We start from the raw sequence: 9,246 nt of genomic DNA, 5'->3' as shown, positions 1-9,246 counted from the left end.
GCCATCATTGGCCTTTGAGGCTTCCCGCCCCGCCTTCCGCGGACGCTGATTGGCCCGTGTCGCGGCCGGCAGCGTGTGACTCACGGCAACGAATCCCAGGCGCCCCCCAGCCATTGGCTCCGCGGATGGAGTGAGGATAGTGAGACCGGGCGGCCCGGCCAGTGGCGAGCGCCGCGGCGCGCCCGGAGGCGGGGAGGCGGGAGGCCGCGCGACGGCGTGAGGGGGCGGGCGCAGAGAGCCGGGAGTCGCCCTGGCAACCGCGGCCCACGCGCGCTCGTCGGGGGCGCCACGCCGCCGCCGCCCCAGGGCTTTTACCTCAGGTGTGAACTGTGTGGAAGCCTCATCGCCACGCCTGGGGAGGGGGCAGCAGTGTACCTGGTTTGCGGTCTGTTTGCCGGTGTGTACGGTCCGGCCGTGGACGTGGGTCTTTGTCCCGGCTCTCCGAACCCCTGGGTGGGGCCGGGTTCCACAGCTCAGCGAGCTCGTGGCCGCTTTCCCCACCTTGCAGCCGAGGAGGGGACAGAGGCGCCGGGGCTGCCCTGCAGGCGTTCAGGCCTTGACCCCACCTGGCCTCGCGACGTGGGAGGCGGCCCCGGGGCGCGGGTTGCCACCTTCTCCCCAGGGCTCCAGGCTCTCTCCTGCCTGCACAAACAGGAAAGCTCTTCCCCTGCCGCAGGCTGGCCGCTTCAGCCAGGGCAGCGGCCCTGCTTGTCTTTTGCCCAGCTTTACCCGCACTGCTGGGGTTTTAACCCACGCGAAGGCACTGTCTGTGCGTGTCTGCAGACAGCATGCTGTCGCGGCCGACTCCCGTGGCTTTGCTGTAAGCGGGTGGAACAATCAGGAGTGAGTTCCTGGAGGAAGCCCCCCTCACACTTGTCCCTCCTAGGTCCAGGGATCTCCATCGGCCACACTGGGTGTGACCGTCCCTTGTGTCTGGCACACCCATTCTCTGTGCAGTACGGCACGGAGGGCACAGGGCAGGAGAAGGAAGGGGACAGGCCGCTGTCTTCGGGATGCCTGTGTGGGAAGGCGAGTTATGTGAGTATTGACTGCCAGAACCACCTCTCCTCCTGGCCCACACCCTTCGCAGCAGGCAGCCTGGGGCCCCTGAGTGGTGGTCCCACTTCCGGGCTTCCCTAGCTGGGCGCTCCGGCTCCAGAGCTCCCCCTCCTATTGGCTCCAATTCTGTATCCGATTGCACTGCAGCTCACCCTGCCCTTGCCTAAACCTGCCGCCGGCCGGAAGCTTGTCAAGCAGCACGAAGAGTGCGCTGTGAGGTCAGGCTAACCCGGTTTGTCATTTATTAGCAGTGTACGCTTGGGTAAGTTACTTCTCTCTTATCTAGGACTTCAGTAAATTGCGCATTTTGATAAAATCTACATCTCAGAGTTTGTTGTATTGACTAAGATAAATAAGGCCTTTTACACAGCATCGGGAATACAAGAGGTGTTCAATAAATGAGGGAGAATTCTACCCCGGCAGAGATAATTTTCCAAATCAGAGCAGGTGTATGTGTGTAGACGGTCATAGTATTAAACTTTGAAGATTTCGAGATGGAAGGAGACACAGATATTGCAGCACAACCTGTTGTGGGGCATGGGGAGCCCCAGCTGGATTTATTTCAAGTTCTTGTCTCACTGTGAGATGAATTCAAAGCAAGGTAGATAAGCTGCAAGAATGGGGGCAGGACTTTTTCTTTTCTTACAAGTATTAAAGACATAGTACACACTCAGGACAGGCGTGTGGGCAACCTCATGAGAATGGCCACCACCCCAGCTGGGTCACTCCCTTTACTGGGTAGGCGGTGGTGCCCTAATTGAATGTCTAAACGGGATGGAGTTTGGGTGGAGTTCATAGTGTGAGGACCTCTGGGCAGGCCCCATGGGGTCTCAGCATCTGTGTGTTTATCATGGAGTTATCTGCATGATGGAAGAGGCTCAGGTCCATCATGGGAAAATGGTTGTGCTGAACTTGCAAGGGTGGAAATGGGGTCTTTAGCAGTGTAGGGTTTCAGCGGGGAGGCACCTAGCAGCCTCTTCACAGCCTTTGCCAAACTCATTTATTTCCCTGTAATGAAAATACCGACAGGCTGAGAGTAACAACAGCTACAATTACTGAGAGCCCCCTGTACTTCAAGCACATTAACATGCGTCATTTCTTTCAAACCTCATAACTTTGTGACATGGACCACACTGCTTTATTCCTTCAAGGGTGGTGAAGCCAGGATGAGAACCCCAGAACCTTGACTCAAGGTATGGTTCTCTTTTCCTAGGTAGCCACCTCTCCACAATGAGGTACTGGCAACTGTAAAACTGAGGGGGAGGCAATCTGCTTAGGTCACACTGGAACAATGCAGTCTTAGCACGTTGCTATGTATTGTGATTCTACCCCTGTACAACTGATAAAATAAATTTCAAACTCTTTCAGCAGCTGAGATTACAAATAATTGGGATGAAAAAAAGATGGCAAACACAAGGACTCATGTAGCACAGCACGAACTAACTAAAGTCTGGTAGCAGTCTATACAGCATGCTTCCTAGCCAGCATCTCTGAGACACCTATTGGCCTTAACTTTTGACCTCTTTTTCATAAACTAGAACAAGGTGGGAACACTTCTAAGTGCTTTAACAAAACAAGCCAAGATGAAAAGACAAAGATGGTGTGGAGAAGAGAACTATGTCCAAAGACCCTGAAATCATAGTTAGGAATACAGCTACTGATACCTTGGCAAAACACTTTATAACTATTACACAGCTTCAGAAAGAAAAGACAAAGAGGCAGGCTGGTGCCGTGGCACAGTAGGTTAATCCTCCGCCTGTGGCACTGCCATCCCACGTGGGCGCCGGTTCTAGTCCCGGCTGTTCCTCTTCCGATCCAGCTCTCTGCTGTGGCTTGGGAAGGTCAATGGAGGATGGCCCAAGTGCTTGGGCCCCTGCACCCACGTGGGAGACCAGGAAGGAGCCCCTGGCTCCTGATTGGAGCAGCTCCGGCTGTTGCAGCCATTTGGGGGATGAACCAACAGAGGGAAGACCTTTGTCTCTGTCTCTCCCTCTCCCTGTCTGTAATTCTACCTCTCAAATAAATAAATAAAATCATTTTTTTTAAAGAGGCATTTGACATGCTAAGTAGTTAATACTTTGTTACCTTAATAGACTGAGATTATAGTATCTTAAAACTTAAAAAATGTTGAGATAAATCTTTGATTCACAGACATTGTAGATTCATAGTTTCATGGAGCATTGGTGTTTAGAGGTCTGGTATATGAAATGTTTGCTCTTACAGAGTTCCTCTCCCTCTCCTAAAATCTTTTCAGTTTCCTGATAGGAAATTGTTACCCACGAGGAGCCTCCTGAGCACACTCGGGTCTGTGCTCATGGTGGCTGAGGGAAGAGCCCTGAGAGTTTTCAGAATGACAACAGTCACTAGAAGGGCCAATGACTAAAGGGTTGGCACTTGCAACCCCACCACAGACCTCTGGGAAGGGGATGGAGACAGAGCTATGTAACTGGTGAAGAGGAATTGACAGGCTTCTGGGCCATGAGCACATGGAGGTGCTGGGAGGGTGGGATGCCCAGAGAGGGTGTCCCCTGGCCCCAAAACCTCACCCAATCCACCTCTTCTGTATCCTTTAGTATTGTATTTTTTAAAGACTTATTTATTTATTTGAAAGGCAGAGTTAGAGAGGAGAAATCTTTATTCACTGATTCGCTACCCAAATGGCTGCAATGGCTGGGGCTGTGCCAGGCTGAAGCCAGGAGCATGGAGCTTCTTCTGGGTGTCCCAGATGGGTGCACTGGCCCAAGCACTTGGGCCATCTTCCCAGGCACATCAGCTGTATAGGAGTGGAGCAACTGGAGCAGAGGAGCCATTGGCACCCATAGAGGATGCCAGCATTGCAGGCTGAAGCGTAACCCACTGTTCCACAGTGCCAGCCCCTTATGTATCCTTTATACTACTTCTGAGAATAAATCAGTAAACAAATGTGTTTTCTGAGTTCTGGGAGCTGTCCCAGAAAATTAAGCCATCCCACGGAGACAGTTGTGGGAATCCTGGTTTGGAGCTAGTTGGTCAGAGTAGCTGTGGCCTGGACCTGTGATTAGTATCTGCTGTGGGAGTAGGTGTATGGGCCTGAGCCTGCAACTTAACACTATCAGGTCAAGGTAGGTAGCATCAGAATTGTATTGCTAGGTGCCCAGTCGGTGTCTGTTGCAGAATTTCTTGGTGAGGGGGCAAAGCCCACAACATATCTGGCCACTGAGGAGTTCTGTGTTGTCAGAGTACAGCTAACAGTGCTCCAAGTCCATCAGACTCTCAGCATCTCTGCTGACGATGGATGTTCTTGGAGACCACACCAAGGCAGAAGTTCATCAAGTGAGACATAGGCCTTTTCTGATTAAATTCTTTATATTCTCATGTACAATGCAGAGTTCTATTAAATATTTGATACAATTCTGTGTTTAAATCTGAACAATCCCTATTAACTTAATAGACATGTTATCAGAGGTAACTGTTATGGCTTAAACAGCATTTGTCTCTCCAGACTCATTCAGACCTTTAAGCCTGAAAGTCTTATGCCAAGGTTAATGGATTCAGGGTTGATGGACTAGGGCCCAGGTCTGCTTCCTGAGGGTGGGGCCACCTTTGGGAAGTGATTGGTAGGATAAGGTTGCTAGGGTGGAACCCCATGACCAAGTCACAGAGCTTTATAAAGAAACACAGGGACATGGAAGAAGAATGGGTTCCCTGTCTGCCTCCTGGCTCACCCTCTCTTCATGAATGTTCCACCACACACGACTCTCAACAGATACCAGACCAAGGGATTGTCCAATTTTAGACTGCGAGCCTCCAAACTGTAAGCCAAAAGAAACCTTTCTAAGAGGCTTCTTCCAGGTGTTTTAATAAAAATAATGAAATAAAAATAATGAAAAGCCAGCTCCGGCCGTTGTGGCCATCTGGGGAGTGAACCAGCGGATGGAAGACCTCTCTCTCTCTGCTGCTCTCTCTCTGTAATGCTGCCTTTCAAATCAATCAACCAACCAACCAATCAATCTTTTAAAAAAATGAAAAGCTGACTAGTCCAGTATCTTTCTTCTTGATCTTCAACCATTTTGGCAATATATAATGTTAACCTTTTAAATTCTTCTGAGGTACCTGCCACAATGTCCCATCACCACCTCCTCCCCTTTTCTGCTATGGTTTGGATATGGTTTGTGTCCCCTAAGGGCCCAAGTGCTAGAAGCTTGGTCCTCATCTTGGCAGTACTGGGAGGTGATGGGACTTCTTAGAGGTAGGGACTTGTTGGGGATCCTTAGGTCATGGGGATGTACTCTCAGAAGGTAGTTCTCACATGATCCCTTGAGTTACTCCTAAGAGGGTTGTTCTAAAAGGAGCAAGCTTGGCACCACCTAGCTCTCTGCTGCTGTTTTAAGATGTAATTGCTTGCTTGTTCCTGCTCATACTCCACCGTTGCTATCTGTACATCAGATGATATAGCCAAGGGGCAGCCCATGCCATGAAGTTTGTACTATGACATTTGGAATCTCAGCCTCTAAAATTATGCACTAAAAATTAGTTTTGCTCATTAGTAGCTTGTCTTAGGAAATTCATTATAGTATACCTTCCTTTCCCATGACCTTAGTTATCTATTCAGTTCACTCCCCAACTCCTAGCTCCATGATTCCTTTCAGTTAGTATCAAAACCATATTTCTTAGTCGCTTTAGAAAAGGTATTTTTTTCCCTTTGGATTTACTTTTGGTCCAATGCTAATAGTTTTCTATGTATCTTTTATCCTGCCAATATCAGGGATCAAGAAATACAGAGTTTGGGGCTGGCACTGTGGCGTAGCAGGTAAAGCTACTGCCTGCAGTGCCGGCATCTCATATGGGCATTGGTTTGAGTCCTGGCTGCTCTATTTCCAATCTAGTTCTCCGCAATGGCCTGGGAAAGCACTAGAAGATGGCCCAAGTCCTTGAGCCCCTGAACCCACATGGGAGACCCAAGAAGAAGCTCCTGGCTCTTGGCTTTGGATCAGCCCAGCTCTGGCCATTGCAGCCATTTATGGAGTGAACCAGTGGGTGGAAGACCTCTCTCTTGGTGTGCCTCTCCTTCTCTCTCTGTGTAATTCTGACTTTCAAGTAAATAAATACACCTAAAAAAAAAAACAAAAAAAAAAAACAGAGTTTAAATTTCATTAAACCTCGAGAGACTTTCCTATGATGGGACTGTGGCTACTATTTTCTTAAAGGACAATTTTAAGTGACTCTAGTTATTGACATAATAGACTTGCCTTATAGATAATTCTGACCACACATTAAAAATACGGATTTGTGAAGTTAGGAAATGCAAAATTTTAAAAGAACATACAAACTGAACAGGCAACCTTCTTAATATCAAACCAAACAGATAAAAATCAAGGACATTGTGAAACAAATAATATACAAACTTTTATTCAAAGATAATTCAATAAAGACATGTTTTGGTCATTTTTTAAAGTGAGACTAATTGAATATCTCAGAAAAGTTGTATCTGATCAATGCACAATGGCTACTTACAGAAAGCTCTTTCTTCTGTTAATAGCAGCTAAATTTATACACACAGAAAAAATTTCTTAAGACCATGCAAATTCAGTTGAATTCCATACATTCATTATATTCATCAAAAACCTGCAGTAATGTTCATGCCAAAGTGTTACTTTAAGAAAAAAAATTAAAAATACACACCAAAACATGACCAAGATTAAACTAAAGAAAATAATAAATAAGCATAATTTATATTTTATTTAAAAAAGTTTGGCATCACACATATTCAAGTGTGTTACACCATGTTCATTCCTCAGAAGTGGCATTTTAAAGTGTTAAGCATTGTTAAATATCAAAAAATACAACTCTGTTTTACAATGTAGTACTGGCATAATTCAAAGTACTGTGCCAATTATAAATAGTATAATCAAGTTTCAAACATCTTTTCAAACATATTTAAAGGAAAGCCTATAGACACACATTTATATGCACACAATTTATTATATTCATGTAATCAAAGATATTTTATAAAAGCAAACAGTTTTATCCCTCAACTAGGTTGTATACTTACGTAGATTTTAATACCTGTTCAAAGATTTTCAGTTCCCAGGTATACAGATTTTCAGGAGAAGAAATAAAGATAAAAGTTAATTTTACAAGAGCACACATTACTTTATCCTCCCTCACAAAATAATCCATAGTCATTCAAGGACGAGAAGAACTAGTCTTTAGGAAAGCAAGTGTTGTCTAAAGACTACAGAATGAGTACTGCAGTCCAGGTTTCTTATTAAAATTCAGTCAGCTGCTGCTCATTGCAGAAAAAGCCTACACGGTGCTTCTACCAAAAATAATCTTCAGTAACCGAGGCCTAGAAAGGCAGATGACCTCGTCTTCTGCTGAGACTCAAAGTGCAGCTACAAGTGAAGTGCTGGATTCTCAGTCACTTCAGAAATGCTTGGTGCCGCCTGGTTCTCAGGTATAAATATGCCGAAGATATCTCGGGCTCATAATGGTTTATCGATCACTGTGACTCCTGAGCAAAGAGACGAAGAAATCAAACAGACGTCACAGGCAGCATTTGGCATCTTAAAGTACTGAATTCTCTATTACTCAAGCAACAGGGACTGAACACATCGTAACTTCAGCATCTCTCTCTTAAACTTTCAGTACTATCATTTTTTTTTCTTTTTAACAGGCAGAGTGGACAGTGAGAGAGAGAGATAGAGAGAAAGGTCTTCCTTTTCTGTTGGTTCTCCCTCCAGTGGCCGCTGCGGCCCGCGTGCTGCGGCCAGCGCACTGCGCTGATCTGAAGCCAGGAGCCAGGTGCTTCTCCTGGTCTCCCATGCGGGTGCAGGGCCCAAGGACCTGAACTATCCTCCACTGTACTCCTGGGCCACAGCAGACAGCTGGCCTGGAAGAGGGGCAACCGGGACAGAATCCGGTGCCCCGACCGGGGCTAGAACCAGGTGTGCCGGAGGATTAGCCTGTTAAGCCATGGCACCAGCGTCAGTACTATCATTTTAATCTAAACAACAAGCGGAATCTCTGTTTAGTCATGAGCCAGGAATACATCAGACTAGTTAATACGGAACTAGTCTTTTCCCTTTTGCTCTGTTCCAGGGTATGTAACTTCACTCAGGCAATACCAAAATTCATCTAGTACTCAAGGGGGCAGGAAGCTTTTGAGGGAGACAGTTATGTTCACTACCTTGACTGTGGAGATGTGTTCATCGTATACCCAGATGTCAAAAATAATGAAATTGTACACTTTAGCTATGAAGTATTTATCCTGTCAGTTATACCTCAGTGAAACTGCTGAAAAAATTTTCACTTAATTTTGAGCCCTTTTATTCTGGGATGTTACTGTGTGTATAATTCTTCTATTTAGTATTGTTTTGGATGACAATAAACAACAATGATTGTTAATTCATATAAACCTTTTTCTACACTACTGGACCAGATTTGTTACAGAAACATTTCTAACAATTAAAGCAACATAAATCTCATCATAATAATTAATACATATCACAAAGTTTTCAAACTTGACCGTTATATATATATTTTTATTATTATTTATTTGACAGATAAGTTAGACAGTGAGAGAGTGAGAGTGAGAGTGAGAGTGAGAGAGAGAGAGAGAAAGGACTTCCTTCCATTGGTTCACTCCCCAAATGGCTGCTACAGCCAGAGCTACACCGATCCAAAGCTAGGAGCCAGGTGCTTCTTCCTGGTCTCCCATGCAGGTGCAGGGGTTCAAGCACTCGGGCCACCCTCCACTGCCTTCCTGGGCCACAGCAGAGAGCTGGACTGGAAGAGGAACAACCGGGACTAGAACCTGGCGCCCATATGGGATGCTGGTGCCGCAGGTGGAGGATTAACCAAGTAGCCACGGCACCGGCCCTGACCATTATACATATTAAAGGCTACTACCACTTATCTTACTAACAGAATTGACTAAAAATGTATTTCATAATTTAACCAGTGTTGGGCTTAAAAATGGAAAATTATTCCACAGCCTCACTATACTACTATCTCATGGAGCCTTTCCCTGAAAAACCCAGGAATCGGCAAATTCTGAGGAATATCCAGGATATCTGAGATATGAAAGCCTGCCGCAGAGTGAACTGCTCTTCACTGCATAAAAGGTTTGGGACGCATTAAATCATATGACCTGACTTTCTATACTGCAAAGATTTGGGATTTTGACTATAAAATACCACAGAATGG

At 46.0% G+C, this 9,246-nt stretch overlaps 1 protein-coding gene and 1 long non-coding RNA gene across 6 annotated transcripts in view; one reads left to right on the top strand and one right to left on the bottom strand.

Moving 5' to 3' along the window:
* Positions 1-308: 308 nt before the first annotated feature.
* Positions 309-6,169, top strand: LOC133765443 (uncharacterized). Of its 2 annotated transcripts, XR_009866588.1 has the most exons (4): positions 309-397; positions 887-1,038; positions 1,207-1,321; positions 5,925-6,169. It is a non-coding gene; the product is annotated as an uncharacterized LOC133765443 (long non-coding RNA). The 2 variants fall into 2 exon arrangements; XR_009866589.1 differs by lacking the exon at positions 1,207-1,321.
* A 262-nt stretch (positions 6,170-6,431) lies between these two features.
* Positions 6,432-9,246, bottom strand: part of KLHL2 (kelch like family member 2) — a 117,282-nt gene continuing 114,467 nt past the window's right edge. For all 4 annotated transcript variants that reach the window (XM_062199366.1, XM_062199365.1, XM_062199368.1 and 1 more), the window contains one exon: positions 6,432-7,552. In XM_062199366.1, the coding sequence (XP_062055350.1) occupies positions 7,524-7,552 (29 nt within the window). In that variant the 3' untranslated portion in view covers positions 6,432-7,523. The remainder of the gene's footprint in view (positions 7,553-9,246) is intronic.

Source organism: Lepus europaeus, chromosome 8 (assembly GCF_033115175.1).
Source record: "Lepus europaeus isolate LE1 chromosome 8, mLepTim1.pri, whole genome shotgun sequence".
Classification (NCBI taxonomy): Eukaryota; Metazoa; Chordata; class Mammalia; order Lagomorpha; family Leporidae; genus Lepus; species Lepus europaeus.
The sequence above is the reverse complement of the archived record's forward strand: the minus strand, read 5'-3'. Positions and strand labels throughout refer to the sequence as shown.